General features: G+C 38.1%; 1 protein-coding gene across 1 annotated transcript in view; it reads right to left on the bottom strand.

Moving 5' to 3' along the window:
• LOC129762264 (uncharacterized) overlaps positions 1-18,814 on the bottom strand; it is a 105,022-nt gene that overhangs the window by 50,865 nt on the left and 35,343 nt on the right. The window contains exon 2 of the mRNA XM_055760370.1: positions 16,554-16,626. Within this exon, the coding sequence (XP_055616345.1) occupies positions 16,554-16,604 (51 nt within the window). The 5' untranslated portion in view covers positions 16,605-16,626. The remainder of the gene's footprint in view (positions 1-16,553; positions 16,627-18,814) is intronic.

Raw genomic sequence — 18,814 nt, 5'->3', positions numbered from 1 at the left:
GGATCCAAAAAAAATATCTCATTTTCTTTCAAACCGTAAACCAGTGTGGTTGTACGGCATCGTTTAGCATCGCATCGCATCACATCATAAAAAGAAAACAAGCAGCAACGTGGACGTGTTGACGTAACAAAGGAGGACAAGTTAAGGGAAAGGCAAAGTCTCACTCGAACCGTGCATGTTTCCAGTTCCCTGTTGGTCGCATTCATTGATTGCTCCGCAAGGGTAACTAGGCCGAACGGATTGGTGCCGGAGCACCAGTATACCTAACAGCGGTTATTGAGTTTCGACCGTCGGAGTGCTCGAGTTGGCTTGCAAAGCTGCTCACGACAATTAGAAAACCCGCATCAAGAACAGAGCAGCTTCGGTTCGGCGCTCGTCAAGGCAACAACTAGTTTCAGCGAGTGGCAAACGCAATCGCAAAACGGCAGCAGGTAGAAGAAAGAAAAAGTTTGTTTATACAGACCGCTTTGGTGGCAAAACCAGCCACCGTAAAACACGGCGCTTTACAGGGCCATTAAACCATTCAAAAAAGAGTTATTAAAAGTTTTTCACAATACCAATGCATTCTAAAGTGACATAATATGACATATAATATAAACTGTTTTGTTTTGTTTATGCTTGTTCTTGAACTGGTTGGGGTTTTTTAAATTGATCATTCAGTTTTCACAAACCCATGTATAGTTTCCGAATTAAAAGTGGCTTCAAATTACAACACATTGTATGCAGGATGGCATTAACGAATTTTCTCGGTAGCAAGAACTGCTTTCTTTGGTTGACTGACTGACGTTACATCTGCATTGTATAGGAAAATAACTAAGGAGCAACATGATGAGCTATGTATTTCCTGCTGCTCTGTTCTTATTTTAAGTTCTTATAGTTCGTTTATTTTTCAACAGATCGTCTCCAAAACCTCAGTTCTTTTTTATTTTTATTTACTTTGTTTACGGATACTACAAATCTTACAATTCATTCGTCTCCGAAACCACAGTTTAAGGTACGGTAATGTGCTCAATAATGAAATATATGATAGTGAATGAGTTGATGACTACCTATGCATTCCCTATCACAGCCATCATTTTGATTGTACGATATATGCATACGCCGAAAGATGCCCGGCGTTGAGCATTTAATAAGTACAAAGCCTTTAGAAAAAAATCAAGAATCAAGTTTGTAAAAAAAAACGCAAAAACACAACACCAAAGGTTCTTTTCAGAACCCCCAACATGTTCATAAAAAGTAAACAGTAAAGTAATTCATTTTTCAGGTAGATAGGTAGGTAGAAGAAAATAAAACAATATAATTAAAATATATATTTAGCAAAAGCTGTCCCCTTTGTATAGTCCTACGTCACTCCGGTTATGTCCCCGACATTACCCACCCGTCTTTTTTACTTTTAGAAAACACTTTCCAACTTCATTATATAATCAGGTGCAATATTATCACGTATTTGCTGAATAACTGCTGAAGCATCATTAGCCATGTGGGTAGCGTGGTTGTGTAAAACAGCTTTGCATTCCAACCGGCCTTGGTTCGATCCTCATTGACTTCGTATGAGTTTTTTTTTGGTACAATCTCAAACGAAATGAGAAAAGAAAACAGAAAGAGATGTATGCACGCATACATGCAAACCATTTTGAGGCTTTTAAAACAGCTCATTATTTGCGCATTTGACTCTCCAGCACACTAAATGGCATAATTTCTGCCAATAGTGACATGTTTTCTGCCAACGCTAGTTTGGGAGTAGGTGGATTGACACTATGTTTGTAACTTAAATAATCATTCAAGACACTTACATGTTGGAAAATTATCTTGAAGTTATTGAGAAATTGATTTCTAAACATAATTCTTAATAGAATGTAATATTCACTACTTTGACCCATTATCACCCCCATCGACAGTAGACCAATAGTATCTAGTAAACTTGAAAAACATGACGATCCTTCCGAGAACATCGTGTTTTCAAAATTTTCAACATTCCTCACAATGGAACACGAAATAAGTCAATTGTAATCAGCTTCGCTCAAACACAGACGCTTCCTCTCCCCCACGATGAGACGTTGGCAGAGGACAGGAAGGTGGAAAATTTCGCTTTCATTTAGTCATGATCGCGGTTTGAACTTGAACCCCGGCGGGACCCTGGCTATAAGCCAGTTTTACACACTCCGTCGTTGTCCATCGGAACACGATTATGGCGGGAACCGCGGAGAGGAATTGCCCACTCGCACACATTCCCACAAACACACATACAAACACAACGAACGTCGTCGTAATCTTCCCGTCACGTCTCGGGACTAGAGGGCCTTTTATTGTTCCCCCCCCGAAGAGGGTCGCCACTTCCTCTGTGAAGCAAGCCTATTGCCCAACGGGGTAAAACTTGTTGAGTCACCTCCCGTTCCGATGCCGCCGTCGCCGTCGCCGTCACGCCGTTCTTTCACAGGAAAGTGATGTTTTGTACTTTCACTGTTGTTTCGAGGGTTGTTGTTGCCGTTGTTGCTGCTGCTGCTGCTGCTGCTGATTGAGCAACTTTGATTGTTTCGATAATGCCTCCTCTCGCACGGTATAGGAAAACATAATTATACAATAAAATTTAAAGCCACTTGAATATGGGGTATGAAATCAATAATAATAATAAGTGTTGCGTCTAAGTGAGGTGAGTATTTTGGTTCGTTTTTTTTGCCGTTGATGCATCTGATGTTAGCGAAAAGTTTTACGTAACCACTTAATCCCTCGGAGAGGGAAGTAAAAGTGGTCGATTCAAACGAGAGACGAAATGTCGCACGGTTTGGACTTTAGCCGAAACAAAAAGTAACATTCCCATGTGTGTGAAGTTAATCTCATGCGAAATAAAAGCATCTAGCCTGCTCTCGATTCCACCAGAATGTGCCACTTTGCATAATGATGAGACAACCAGCAAAAAGTTCGAAACCGTGCCGTCTGCATCATTAGCGGCGCATAGATTGCAAATTGGTGTGAAAAATTTCTCTTTTCCCACCTCACACTCGCAGACAGACCGTCTAGAAGTCTCACTTTTGCGCTTGCAATCACTCATAGCTCAGCGTGGATCGTAGACAAGGTGGGAAGAGGCGAATTCACATACTCCAACGCTTGTGGGTTTTTGTTGTTGTTGTTATCACGCTTCACACTGCCAATGCTCTGAGGGCAATGGACGTTTTTCGTTTGGGTGGCCAAATGGATGTCGGATTGTAGCTGATAGGAAGCAATATCTTCGCAGCTCCAAAAGACTTCTTATGCAGGGAGGAGGTTTGGGCGGAACACAAACAGAAAGATGATTTCGTCTTCAGGATGGGACGGGCTGCTGATCGAGGCTGAGATAGTCGCGATCAATCTATCCAACACCTGCCTGATTTGTCTGCGAGGAATTCGGACAGCGCTCGGTGGCGAAAAGGGCGCTTTCAAGACAACAGAGTGATTGAGGAGTGTATCAACGCTGGTTTAGGAGTCAATGAGACGATACTATCGACTCGGATTGATTGATGGTTTGAAAGTTTTATATGTCAAATCAATGACAGGCTGCACGGAGTTCAATTCAATGCCCTTGTATCCATTCCATTTGATACGGATACAATTCCATTTGATACGGATACTTGAGATGAGTAGATACTTTTATGCTTTCTACGAACATGTATTGTAAAGGGCGAACACGAAATTATTGCGACACATTCAACAGGGCATAACTTTTTTTTTCCATTGGGTAAAAATCAACCAAATTTTGCACACTTCCTCATTGATGTGTATTGTCTACATGCTGTCAAACTCGAAGTCGTGTTTTTCGATTCAACGATAATGGAGGTGAACCAACGCGAGTCGAGAGAACAAATTCTTTCCAAACACCTGGAATTTCCTGACCTGTCGCACCGGTAGTTGGGAAAAATGTTGAACATTCACCATTCAACCGTCTCCGGAGTGTTGAAGCGGTTCCAGGAGCGGTTGACGTTGGACCACGGCAAAGGAGCTGGAAGAAAACCGGGACCGGAGAACAAAAAGACGGAGGGAAAGGTGAAGCGGATGATTAAAGCAAATCCCAACGTCTCAAGCCGTGATTTGGCTAAAAAGATCGGCATGTCACAGAGCTACGTCCAGAATGCAAAGAAGAGAGCTGGACTACATACATACAAGGTACAGAACTTCCCAAACCGCGATGAGCGGCAACATTCGACGGCTAGAACTCGGGCACGGAAGCTCTACGAGAAGATGCTGACAAAATATGGCTGCTGTGTGATGGACGACGAAACGTATATAAAAGCCGATTTTAAGCAAATTCTGGGGTTGGAGTTTTTCACCGGCAAAAGCAAGTTCGATGTGGACGACAAATTTAAGAAGAAGAAAATGTCGAAGTTCGCCTCCAAATATCTCGTTTGGCAGGCCATCTGCTCTTGCGGACTGAGGAGTGAGCCTTTCGTGACAAAGGGCACAGTAAATGGCGAGATCTACAAATCTGGGTGCCTCGAGAAGCGCCTTTTGCCGTTCTTGCAGCAGCACGACGAAGCTCCGCTATTTTGGCCAGATTTGGCATCATGCCACTATTCTAAAAGTGTCCTGGAGTAGTATGAGGCCAATTCTGTCCATTTTGTTCCCGCCAAACTGTCCGGAGCTGCGCCCGGTGGAGCAGTACTGGGCAATAATGAAACGGGAACTTCGGAAGAGCAAGAAGACAGTCAAAGATGAGAAGGACATGTTAAGAAAATGGAAAAAAAACTGAGAAACTGGTACCGGATGACACTGTAAAGACTTTGATGGAGGGCATCAAGCGAAAATGCGTTCAATTTTACACTCAAGGCTCCATCGATTAACTTTCCTTTTGATTTTTTAAGTAAATATATGTATAAAACTACCCTAAAATTTTGGTTTGATTCTATACATTATAAGAAAATTGGCATGACATTTTCGGTGTCGCAATAATTTCGTGTTCGCACTTTAATACAAACAGCATCGACGTAGCTATCGTTACTGAGACGCATCTTAAACCGAAGGTTAATATTTGAGTCACGAATTATCGTTCATTGAGAACGGATCGTACTGGTTCTGGTGGAGGAGGTGTTGCCTTAGCCATCAGAAATAACATCAGATATCGACTTTTGCCGTGCCTGAAACTCAACATTATCGAATCTATAGGAGCGGAAATCAGAGATGGCTCGGCGTTGCTTCTTAAAAACGATATCATCAAGCTAACACGAAGGCAGTCGAAATACGTCATCGGACGGGGCGGGGACATTAATGCTCGACATCAGTCCTGGGGAAACCAAAGGAGGAATCAGAATGGAGTGACTTTAAATGATGATCTACAGTTTGGGCACTACAGGATTCTTAGTCCGGCCAGCCCCACTCGCATTTCTCGTTCTGGAGTACATTCCATTATTGATTTCTTCATTTCCAACATGGATCGCCACATCGGTGATCCTATTGCCCTCAACGAATTGAGTTCGGATCGCTTCAGGAGGCCACAATGTAGGCGGGACTATTATCGTGCGAATTGGGTGGAATTCCAGCAGCTTATCGACAACAATATTGATCTCGATCAGCCTCTTGAATCTCCCGAAGATATCGAAGCAACAGTCAGCTCTATTCAAAATGCAGTTATTCAGGTGAGTGGATCTGTTCAAATTGATTACATTACTAAACATTTGATAAGACTTCGGGAGAGGAAACGACAGTATAATCAGTTAACCAAGGCTATTCAGGCCAGAATGATTGCCCTCCGAAACAAAAAATTCTCAAAAAACATTAGTAAACTTCCGAATAACTCCAAGCCATTTTGGAGGCTCGCTAAAATTCTCGAGACCAAGTCTAATCCTATTCCTCTTCTTCTTCAACCTGATAATTCAGAACGATTGATAACACCTGCCGAAAAGGCTAATGCAATTGGCAACCATTTCGCTAGTTCACACAATCATGGCCAGAACATTACAAGTCCATTTGAAGGTTCGGTGAATGATACTGTAAGGGCTATTTGCAATATCCATTCTGCACCTCAAGAGAATGAAATCATCTCGACTGAAGAGGTTATCTCGGTTATACGTTGAAGAATATGAAGGTCCCAGGCTTCGATAGTATGAAACATCTTAGTAACAATCTCTATGAAATTATGACTTCTGTCTTCAACAGATGTCTATCACTTGACTACTTCCCCTCGAGTTGGCAGTTGGCAAAAGTGATACCGATACTAAAACCCGGAAAAGATCCTTCTTCTTTAAAGAGCTATCGACCAATTTGCCTTCTCCCAGCATTTTCGAAAGTATTCGAAAAAATTATATTAACGCGCATTCTTGCTTTTGCAGATGAGCACGCTATATATTTTTGGATGAGCAGTTTGGATTCCGAAAAGACCACTCTACCATTCACCATCTTCGTAGAGTATACAACATAATCAGACGAAACAAGTCAGTTTCAAAATCATCTGCTATGGCACTTCATGATGTTGAAAAAGCATTTGATAATGTTTGACATAATGGTCTCATTTACAAGCATCAGAACTTTGGTTTTCCTACATACTTGATAAAAATTATCAAAAATTATCTTTCTGATAGAGCGTTCAATGGTTCTAGAAACAATATTTCGTCAGAGAAATTCATCGTGAATGCAGGTGTTCCTCAAGGATCCATCTTGAGACCAATTCTTTTCAATATCTACACTTCAGATACTCCCGCACTCCCATCTGATGGGAAACTGTCATTATTTGCAAATGACACTGCCATCATTTACAATGGCAGAAGTATCACAGAACTAAGATCCAAACTTCAAAGAGAATTAGACGCTTTGTCTGGTTATTTCAATAATTGAAAGTATGCATAAATGCAGCAAAGACACAGGTCATATTGTTTCCTCACAAGAACACTTCAAAGCTTGTTCCTCCTCAAAATATGACAGTCAGTCTTAATGGTAATAGTATTGAATGGTCTTCAGAAGTAGTGTATCTGGGTCTAACTTTCGATCGAAAGCTTACCTTCAGAGCAGACACTGACAAAACAGACACAAGATGCAACATTTTAATCAGGTCATTGTATCCCCTGATCAATAGAACCTCTCGGTTATCTCTAACGAATAAACTTGCTGTATACAAACAAATAATATTTCCAGTTATCGCATATGCGATGCCCGTTTGGGAGTGCTGTGCTCCAACACACAAATTAAAACTTCAACGCATACAAAACGAAACTCTTCGTATGATTCTAAACTCTCCTCCCAGAACGCGACACTCGGAGATACATCAGCTGGCCGGGACTAAAACCTTGGATGAAATTATCAATAATAATTGTATGAAATTTGAACAGAGTTGCGCACACGGAATACAGCAATTCCAAATGAAATCGTCCAAAAAATGCAGATTTTAAAAACTTATATTTTTGGTTCCAATGGAAGTGTGTATTCCGTTTAGGTTGGAGGAAATATGAGTTTTTCACAGCAATTGGGAATATTTTGACTCAAGCGTAACTTTTGAAAAGGGCGTATCGATTTTAGTAAGAGAAATCTTCAATAATTTATATCTCAAAAACTATGAGTCGTATCGAAATAGTTTCATAGAAAGAGTTATAGAGTATTGATGGTTGAATATGAAAAAAATGTACACTGAGAAAAAAAATTAGTACTCTTTTTTTTATTTACAAAATAAAAATTCAATTTGCAGTATCCAAAATACATATTTTTTAATTTTTTCATACAAAATAGAAGTCATGCAGAAAATTTAAAAAATGGGCCCAAGATGGTAAAACTATTTTTGACAAACTTTGTAGAACATCGAATTTTTAGGAATTTTCGAAACATCGAGTTTTTGTATGTTAACAATCATTTTTGGCCACAAATTATGAATCCTGATGTGATATAAAACAAAAAAGGTTATTATCAATCTCCTTCTAAATGTAGCCATTCCCGAAATATTTAAAAAAATATTTCTAATTTATTGTCTTCTTTATAGTAAATAATCCCTTTTAATCTGTTTGTCGTGTTATACCGTCATGTTCAGGAATTTTTTTGAATTTGCTTATAATTTCCAACAACTTTTCCAAATACATCATCATGGTTCATTTTTTGACTCAAGCGTAACTTTTGAAAGAAAAAATGGTACTCTTTTTTTTATTTACAAAATAAAATTTTAATTTGCGATATCACAAAATTTGTATTTTTTTATATTTTTTTCAATTTTTTCATATAAAATAGAAGTCATGTAGAAAATTTAAAAAATGGGCCCAAGATGGTAAAACTATTTTTGACGAACTTTGTGGAACATCGAATTTTTAGGAATTTTCGAAACTTCGAGTTTTTGTATGTTGGCAGTCTTTTTTAATCACAAATTATGAATCCTGATGTTATTTAAAACAAAAAAGGTTACTATCAATCTCCTTCTACATGTAGCCATTCTCGAGATATTTAAAAAAATATAAATTAGAAATATTTTTTTAAATATCTCGAGAATGATTGCATTTAGAAGAAGATTGATAATAACCTTTTTTGTTTTAAATCACATCAGAATTCATAATTTGTGGTTAAGAATGATTGCTAACATACAAAAATTCGAAGTTTCGAAAATTCCTAAAAATTCGATGTTCCACAAAGTTTGTCAAAAATAGTTTTACCAACTTGGGCCCATTTTTTAAATTTTGTTCATGACTTCTATTTTATATGAAAAAATTTAAAAAAATATAAAAAATACATATTTTTTGATATGGCAAATTAAAATTTTATTTTGTAAATAAAAAAAAGAGTACTAATTTTTCTTCTCAGTGTATTTTTTTTCAAATTAAGCCAGCAATACTCTATAACTCTTTCTAATACACTATTTCGGTACGACTCATATTTTTTGAGATATAAATTATCAAAGATTTCTCTTAGTCAAATCGAATCGCCCTTTTCAAAAGTTACGCTTGAGTCAAAAAAAAAAACCATGATGATGTATTTGGAAAAGTTGTTGGAAATAATAAGCAAATTCATAAAATTTCATGAACATGACGGTATAATACGACAAACATATTAATAGAGATTATTTACTATAAAAAGACAATAAATTAGAAATATTTTCTTAAATATTTCGAGAATGGCTACATTTAGAAGGAGATTGATAATAACCTTTTTTGTTTTAAATCACATCAGGATTCATAATTTGTGGCTAAAAATGATTGTTAACATACAAAAATTCGATGTTTCGAAAATTCCTAAAAAATCGATGTTCCACAAAGTTCGTCAAAAATAGTTTTAACATCTTGGGCCCATTTTTTAAATTTTTCTGCATGACTTCTATTTTGTATAAAAAAATTGAAAAAAATATAAAAAAATACATATTTTTTGATATCGCAAATTAAAATTTTATTTTGTAAATAAAAAAAAGAGGTCTAATTTTTCTTCTCAGTGTATATTTTTTTTTCAAATTAAGCCAGCAATACTCTATAACTCTTTCTAACACACTATTTCGCTCATATTTTTTGAGATAAGTTAGAATTCTCTTACTCAAATCGAAACGCCCTTTTCAAAAGTTACGCTTGAGTCAAAAAATTCCCAATTGCTGTGGAAAACTCATATTTCCTCTAACCCAAACGGAATACACACTTTCATTCGAATCAAAAATACGCATGTTTTGTCATTTGTCGATTTCGTTTGGAATTACTCAGTAATACAAAATCTGTATGATTATGCTACCTGACTTTCTAGTCGTTACCTTTCAAGGTAGCGGCTTCGGATTAGGGTAGATTTTTTTTTTATCCCATTTATTTATTTGAGGCTCATTAGCATTTTAGCTGTAACAGAGCCGAATTTTAATCGTGTACATGTCACATGGTTATCATATCTATAATAATAGCACATTACATTACACAGTTGCCATTCGCCTGTGTTCCTTCTATACTATTGCATATCGTACATTTACACAGTAGCCATTTAGGCGTAAGAGTATTATTTCTGTTCTTCCATTATCCAGTTAGACCGGACAGCGGAGACAGTTGATTGATCATTGTTGAGTTATTTATAGAACAGCAGCCCGATGTGTCTTGCAGAGCAGAGCAGTTGTATGGATGAATCGATCTTATTTCGACCGTGGATCGATCTCCATCGCTGATGATTGTTGCGTGGACGTAGCTCTTCTGTAACAACACAAAGATGGTCAATGAGGGCCCTGAGTTTTGAACTCACGATCGATCGCTTACTAAGCGAACGCGCAACCATTGTGGCTACGGAGACCCCCCTAGGGTAGATATAAATAATTATTTTGGGGAAGGTATCTTTTAAGTTAGATTTAGGTATAAAAACAAAGAGAAGGTAACAAAAAACTAGAAAAGTTCAGGCTAATTTTACAATAGGAATAAGAAACAATCGGATAATGTATATGATAAAAATCATTACAGAACTTGACATAGCAACTTAGAGATGTAGAATCCTAGGTTGATCACTTGAAATGTATTATTATATTATAATGTAAACCAAATTAAGAAATAAAAAGAATTTAAGTGAAAAAAAGTGTATTGTGATTATTTTTTTTTTTTTTTTATTTAAATCGTTTATTTTTACAGGCTCAGTTACATAGGTTTAAAGGAGCCGAACTCCTTACTGTATTGTTACTAGTATATATACATTTTTCCTTAATTCTAATGTTAATAATATAGGAAACCGATTACTCGCGGTCAACTCGAGTTTAGAAGGGTGACATATTTTCTTCAGGAAAAGGAGACATATTGTGATTATTATCAAGCGGAATTCATTTTTATTATTCGAAAATATTTTTCTGAAATATTCGGATGTCCTCTCATTAACAGTAAGCATTTCAATCCAAAATAAACTGTAAAGTTGTACCGAGTGCTTCCGTGGCCGAGTGGTTAGCGTCAAACCTAACATGCCGGGGGTTCGGGTTCGATTCCCGTTCTGGTCGGGGAAATTTTTCTTCAAAGAAATTTCCTCTGACTTGCACTGTGGTCACGCGTATTCTAGAGCTTGCCACTCAGAATGCATTCAAGGCGTGTTATTTGGCATAGAAATCTCAACTAAGTACTAATGAAAATGACGCAAGTAATGCTACGTTGAGACGGCGGAGTTCCTCTAGGAACGTTAGTGCCATATAAGAAGAAGAAAGTTGTACCGAACGACTATTCATTCAGTAACGGCGTTTCTGTTTTCAATCAACTGTCAAAATACACCTCATTAACATGTTGAACCCCGTGTCGGTTCATACGCGGACTGACATTGAGCTTTTCGTTAGAAAAAAGGTTGATCGCTGGGTCTGACAGTGACAAAACGAAGAAATATTCCAAAAAAAAATCATTTGTTTTCGGATGTTTTATGACATGTGAGTACTTTCTAGTCGAATTTATGACTATTTTCCCTTTATTCAACAAACATTTTTGGGAGCGGGGATCGACAATGATATTATGCAAACGCTATTGAAGCGGGCTGACTAGAAATCGTAGTCGGGGTTCAACTTGTTAAACTCTATGTAGCAGCAAATCAAAAATGATAAAACCTTCTGACTTTTTGACAATCCGGTAAACATTTTTAGTATTTACATTCGAACACTTCAATTTCCTTGATTTCTAATAGTTTCTGTTAACGTCAAAAATAATCCTGAATTCATCCTGATTGTTATTCGGAACAAGTATTATATGAGCGTGTTAGAGTGAGTGAGTTGATGCGATCACTAATGGTGTATTCGAATTTTTGAAAATTATCTTTTTGTCCGAATGTGCCCCATATGTGGGGCAGTTTCGAACAGTTCTGGGGCACTTTCGACTAACGAAAAAAAACTTAGCTAGCTTAATTAAAATGTTGTGTTTATCAACAATTTCTTCCATATTAGCTGAGACTGAGATCAGATGCATCCACAAAACTTTAACCATTCATCTAAAATTCAATTCAAAACATAAAAACAAAAAGAACTGATTAGTTATTGATTAACAAGAATATTAGTAAATGTATTGTGGCTCCGCCGTAGTCTTAGAGTTTCAGAATTTTTGCTCTCTTGTTTTTGGTTGCCACTAGGATTCAGTGTTTCCTCTCATATCCAGAATTTTATGCATTCTTCCAGGACGGTTCAGTAGTTCTGGGAAACTGAAACGTTTTGCTTGAAAGGGTACATAACTAAACTTACCAGTTTGTCGTTCCCAATTAAACTCAATGCTAGTTCTGGTTTGCTCTCTTTTTGAGTCAACAATCTTTTGAGATCTCACAATAACGGAAGCGATTGCAACGAATGTTTTGGTTTCGTGTTCGGTTGAGCAGATCATGAACATCATAAAGTGGATAAATTATCTCCCAACTTGGTCCGATGTCTTGAATCATAAAGTCATAAAGCTTCTTCCTTCTGTCTTAAGATTTTTCGACTACAAGCGTGGAATACAAGTGAAGTTGTTATAGTTATTTTGTGTGGATTCCTAACGAGAACTTTGATATCATCGCGACATCAATTTAGAGCAAATACACTCGACAAAAAAAATAGAGAAACAGAGTGCGAAGTCGAAAATTTCAAGTGATTTTCAACATGCTGTAACTTCGTGAAAAATCAGCGCATACAGATGGGACGTACATCATTGTAAAGCTCTAACTTTCAGGTATTAGAACATTTTACGTACATATTTTTATCATGGTGTGTGTAGGTGTAGTGGGCAACGATATCGGGAAGAAATTAAAAAAAATGATTTTTTTCTGGTTTTTCAATGATTTTGTGGATTAACACAATTTTTTGCTAATCAGCTCAATAGCAAACTCAATTAACCTTATCAACTAGCTTTCATTTGGTTCCTAGATCGTTTCTGTAGGACCTTCCTATACAGAGATATTTTGTTTGAAATCAAAATCACTCCTTCGTCTTTGATGATGAATAATTCAAGAGATAATGGTGCAAACCGAAAGTGAGTTTCGAATACTTCAATGAATCCTCTATAAAGTTGATTTATTGATTTGACTAACAAAAAATATTGAAGTTTTTATCATTGATGTCATAGAAGGTAGAAATATGTACGTAAAATATTCTAATACCTAAGAGTTGGAGCTTTTAAATAATGTAGCGACGAGTTGATTAAATTGCATAAACTTTTGGTGTATATACATTTGTTTATCTGCCGATTTCACGATGTTAATGATGAGAAAATACAATTAGAGACTGTAACAACTGTTTGGCTGTAACTTTCCAATGAAATTAAATATCAAAAAAACCTCTTAAGGCATAAACCAAAATTACAAGAAACAAATATTCGATTGTTTCGACCTTCCAGACTGGAGTCCCCTGTTAATAACAGAAGCTGCGATAAATGATGCTGCAAAACATCATCTGAAGAATAAAACAAACTTAAGAGGAAACCGTACAGAACGCGTGGTATGCTATTGTGCTTTTTACTTAAGAAATATTGACGGCAAGTATTTCTCTAATATAACATATAATTTGAAAGGACACAAAGGACATGCTTCAAAATATTGAAATGTAAATTTCAATCATCACTGGAGCAAATAAAACATGGATGTAAAATTTTCAGTTGTTTTTCTTCGTCACCCGCAAAAGTCACTGGAGCAAAGAATTTGGGCTCGACAAAATCATATTCAACTGAGGATTGTCAGGGAACTGTGGAACCATCGGCCTTCGCATTCAGTTGGAAATGTGTTCCCGCTTCTTCCATCAGTTTCTCTGTCAACATAAATCAAAAGGCACTCGAGCGCTTTCGTTGCTATCTGCTCTACGAGTTCATTTCATTTTTCACCGTCAAATGAACTTCACGGCATATTGAAAGACCTCCCTCTCTGACTGAATTCGTTTCTCTCAGCTGTATGACACCCGCCATGTTTTTGGTGGCAACATCTCAAACGTCAAAAGTATTTATTTTCTTCAAAACAGCGATCCGCGTTGGCGGCATTGTGCTTCGTTTACTAGTTTAGGGGAGCGTCAACGAATAGCTGATTTTCAGTCGGAATGAACGTTCTCAAAATTAAAATTATGTATGAAAATTAGCTTTTCCATATCAAATTAGTATTCTATTTGAATTAAAAACATTTTTGTTTGCAGGTGGATAAAAAGTTCCATAAGAAAATTGTTTATGAAGACAATTTTATATTATAATAAAAAAAATTCAGCAACAATTTTGGAATTGTATACCCATAAGGTTGAATGAAAGTCAGACATACGTGTGTCAAGTAATTAAATAACATGATGTGAAATTTTTCATTCAAATTTTAAAATTTTAAAACCGGCTTCGTGTCTTCTTATCTGATAGAGATTACACCAACGAGTTTGGGACACTAATTATGGCCCTAATTTGAAGTCACCACCAGACGTCGACACCATCGCGAATTACCAATTTACCATTATCTGACATATCGTGATGTCGATGATGAACTTTTTCAGCAGAGGGATAGTGAGATGGGTGGGGCCGGTAGATAGAGTGAGGTAGCGATAATCGTGCCATACGGCTGGTTTCTCTCTCTTATTTGCAAATTGTGGATGAGTTCCAATGAGGTACATATAGAGGTGGAGCAGTAGGCGCAGTGTATCTGTATTGGCAAACAAATGATCGTGCCGTAATTATTTGCATTCAATATGGAATGTATATGGAAGAAACAAAACAATGTTGAAAGTTATCACGGTTGCATGATAATTTGAGCCAAAATTCGCATGAAATCATTCAACTGGTTATTTTTTAGCAGATGACAATTACATCGTAGCTTCAATCCAGGTCCAGAGAGCAGTCGTATGCTTAGTTCTGGAAAACAGTAACATTTCCGGTGAAATTTTGATTAGTTGGCGATTACCGAAACTGAGAGCCTTCGAAAAATCAATTCATTACGGTGAAATAATGAAACTTCGTTCGTTTCTATGCACGTGGGGCAGTGAAAATCCCGCATGGAAATATCACTTTTATCCGTCTTTTTCGACGAGATTTCACTAATATTCACTAAACGCTATCACTTTAGTCTCATAGTCAGCGGGAGCTCTACAAAAATTAACGTTTTTAATTGATAAATTACTTCCTGAAAATAGCATTTTCACATGGATGCGGCAATCAAAGATAAACACAACGACTGACGTCACTATTTGCGAAATAGCTATGGCAGCGCATGCTATGTCGCTCAAAACTCGACCATCTTCATTACCTTTTTTCCAGGACATTGGATGAGTTCATAGTGGGTAAACAATGGAGTCATCCATTAAGGGTTTAACTACTTTTTGCATCAGAAATCGAGTTTTCGTTTCACTTCATATGGACATTGAAATAAGATTGTATACGCGGACAACGAAGTATATGTCGGAGTGGAATAATAGTGGTGGAGTGATGTCAGGTTGAATGTAGAGAAAAATTTGTATTCATTCACCACGCCAATTAGAACAATCATTTGATTCAACTAGAAATTAATTTACGAGTGTTAAGAGCGAAGATAACTGATGAACGAGTTATGTTTGACGACGAATGGGTTCGTTACGACTCAGTAAGAAGAGAGAAGAGGATGTTTATGGAAGTAGCCCTGCTCGAAGCGAAGTGACTGGAAGGAGAGTCTATTTTCATGTTTCGTCTACGAATATGTTAAACCCTGGTCGCAACAAACGAATTTCCAAGCATCAACAATACAAATCTAATACACAAATTTGGTCATTCCCTTACGTTAGCAGTATATTTATTATTTTCGCATTCATTGTACGGATACCTATTAGATGCTGGACACGAAAGCATGCATATTTGCATGGAAGCAATTAAAGTGTTCGACAATTTTCATGTCATTCTCACAATCGCAACCTGATTATTCATGGCTAAACGGATTCAAAAGAAAAATCAGCGGAACATCGCGTGAAGATGTGAGTTTCGTGTAAACGCAATTAATGATTAGAAAAAATAGTTGAAACACCGTTGAGATTAATTGACTATGAAATATACTAAAAACGCCATGTTTTTGCTCATTGCCAGATGTTGATAATCGTTTGCGCCATTAATACCGAACGGGTTACATGCTGCTACGCGTGCCCAACTTGTTTTTCAACGGATTTTGCCGACAGCTAAACAAGGCGACGGTACCGAAACACCGGGACCCGGCAATTAATCACGAAAGCACTCATCCTCTGATGATAATTTAATTTACTCCCAACACGCAAAAACAAAACACCAACTGCGCGTTTGTGTTTGTGTGGGGCTTGGGTTTTTTTTTATCTAGGCACTAGCTGGCCGTGGGCTGACTGTCCGACCAACCGACCACCAACCGGGGCATTGCCAGACACTCAGGCGACGACAATGGACAAACGGGACTAATTGGAAAAGGCCTTCAGCACCTCTCGGGTGTCGCGCTCTCCATGATGATCCGCTGGACAAAGTCTCCAATGCCCGCCGCCGACGATATCGAGGCCGCGTGGGTTTCACAGTTTTACGACGAGTGACGACAACCGCTACTAATGACTTAGTTGGAGCCCCCTCCTGGATGCTGGGTTGGGAGCGTTAATGGGTGATTCGCGTGTACCGTGTACCAGTGAATGTATGTATGTGTGTGTGTTTTGGGTGTGTGTAATTTTCCGGTTTTTGTGAATTCTGTCGCGCGGACACCAGGAATCGCGATTTGTGATCCGTGAGCCGCCGGACACTTTGAGTACGCACCTGCAAGATGCCGATCAGTAACGTCGTGTAAAATATCCTAGTCAAGCGCATCCTCTATTTTGACGGGTGGTATCTGCAATGGAAGACGTAGAAGAGAGAGAAAGGAGGTTAATTAATTTTTCAACAGTAGAAATTTCAGTAACAACTATCACAATAAGTTGCAATTGAATTCGATCATTTGTTTCCCATAATGGTTCTCCATTCATTCATTAACTCAGAAACTGGTTAAAGTGCGCAAAACGTACATCGTAAAGGAAGGAAACATTAAATATTTTCACATAGAGAACACGGAGATTCGGGAGGCCTCCCTCAGGGCTCCTGTTTAAGCCCCCTTTTGTACAACTTCTATGTAAGCGACATTGACAATTGCCTTACACAAAATTGCAGCTTAAGACAACTTGCAGATGATGGAGTGGTGTCTGAATCCGACCTGCCAGAACCCTTACAAGATACTTTGAACAGCTTTTAAACCTGGGCCATTGGGCTAGGGATCGAAATCTCCACGGAGAAAACAGAGATAGTGGTTTTTTCTAGGAAGCATAGACCAGCAAATCCAAAGCTTCAACTTTTGGGTAAACCGATCACTCATGCTATGTCATTCAAGTATCTTGGGGTCTGGTTCGACTCCAAATGTACTTGGGGGCCCATATTAGGTATCTGAGTAAAAAATGTCAGCAAAGAATAAACTTTCTCCTTACAATTACCGGCACCTGGTGGGGAGTCCATCCCGAAGATCTTATAATGTTGAATCGAACAACTATTCTCTCTGTGATGGAGTATGGCAGTTTCTGTTTTCAATCAGCTGCCAAAACACATCTCATTAAACTCGAGCGAATTCAGTGTCTTTGTCTCCGTATTACATTGGGATGTATGCCCTCAACGCATACCATGCTTTGGCAGGCGTACTCCCATTAAAGGATCGCTCTAATTTACTATCTCTTCGGTCCCTCATCCGGTGTAAGGTTATGAATCCATTGGTGATCGGAAATTTTGAGCAGTTGATCGAGCTAAATTTTCATTCTGGATTCATGAGTTCATATCATGAATTCATCTCCATGCAGGTTGATCCTTCTTCGTATATTCCCAACCGTGTTTGTTTTCCTGACTACATCAATTCCTCTGTACATTTCGATCTGTTCATGAAGGACAAAATCCATGGAATTCCAGATTATCATCGATCGGGGATCGTTCCTACGATCTTCAATGCAAAGTATGGGCGTATCAATTGTGATAATATGTACTTCACTGATGAATGAGTCCACAGGATTTGGAGTGTTCAATGAATTTTTTAGCACCTCCCACAGTCTTCAGAATCCTTGCTCAGTGTATATTGCTGAATTGGCAGCAATACACTGGGCGCTAGACAGCGTCGCCTCACGACCTGTCGAACACTATAACATTGTAACGGATAGTTTTAGCTCTGTCGAATCTATCCGTTCAGTGAGGCCGGAAAAGGCCCTACTTCCTTGAGAGAATACGAGAAATTTTGAGTGCTTTAACCAGACGCTGTTATGTCATTACCTTTATCTGGGTCCATTCACATTGCTCAATTTCGGGTAATGAGAGGGCTGACTCACTGACAAAGGTCAAATCACCTTCAGTGAATTTTATTCTTTAGTCCGTAAAAATACCATCGCTAACTGGCAACGTAAGTGGAACGAAGATGAATTAGGTCGGTGGCTTCACTCGATTATCCCTAAGGTTAGCCTCAAACCATGGTTCAAAAGTCTGGACTTGAGTCGGGACTTTATTCGCACCTTCTCTCGACTCATGTCCAATCACTGTTCGTTAGACGCGCTACTCTTTCGTTTTAATCTTGCCGATGGCAATATCTGTGCTTGTGGCCAAGGTTACCACGACATCGAACACGTTGTTTGGTCGTGCGAGGTGTATCTTGTTGCCAGATCGAATTTAACATAGAAATCGTAAGGTCGCGATCACGTACACCGGCAACGGGAACTTCGAAGTTGGCTAAAATCGGAACGGTTACGGGACGTTGTATGTGTAGCGTATTTAACCCGGAAAACATTTAAAATTTAAAATAATGAAACAATAAAGAAACAGATTATAATGTTTTAATTCAACCAGATAGAGCAACAAACATAAGAAGTAAAATGTTGTAATGACAACATTAAGGCATAATGCAGAAACAGTCGTTGTTCAACTTTTACTTAAAATTAGTGAAGATTAACAAATGTACGTTTTTTTTTTCGATCCTTATTGCTCTCCAATATTTATGACAGACATAGAACCAGTGTTGC

Source organism: Toxorhynchites rutilus, chromosome 1, assembly GCF_029784135.1.
Source record: "Toxorhynchites rutilus septentrionalis strain SRP chromosome 1, ASM2978413v1, whole genome shotgun sequence".
NCBI lineage: Eukaryota > Metazoa > Arthropoda > Insecta > Diptera > Culicidae > Toxorhynchites > Toxorhynchites rutilus.
Note: the sequence above shows the minus strand (reverse complement) of the source record. Positions and strands in the feature narration are given on the sequence as shown.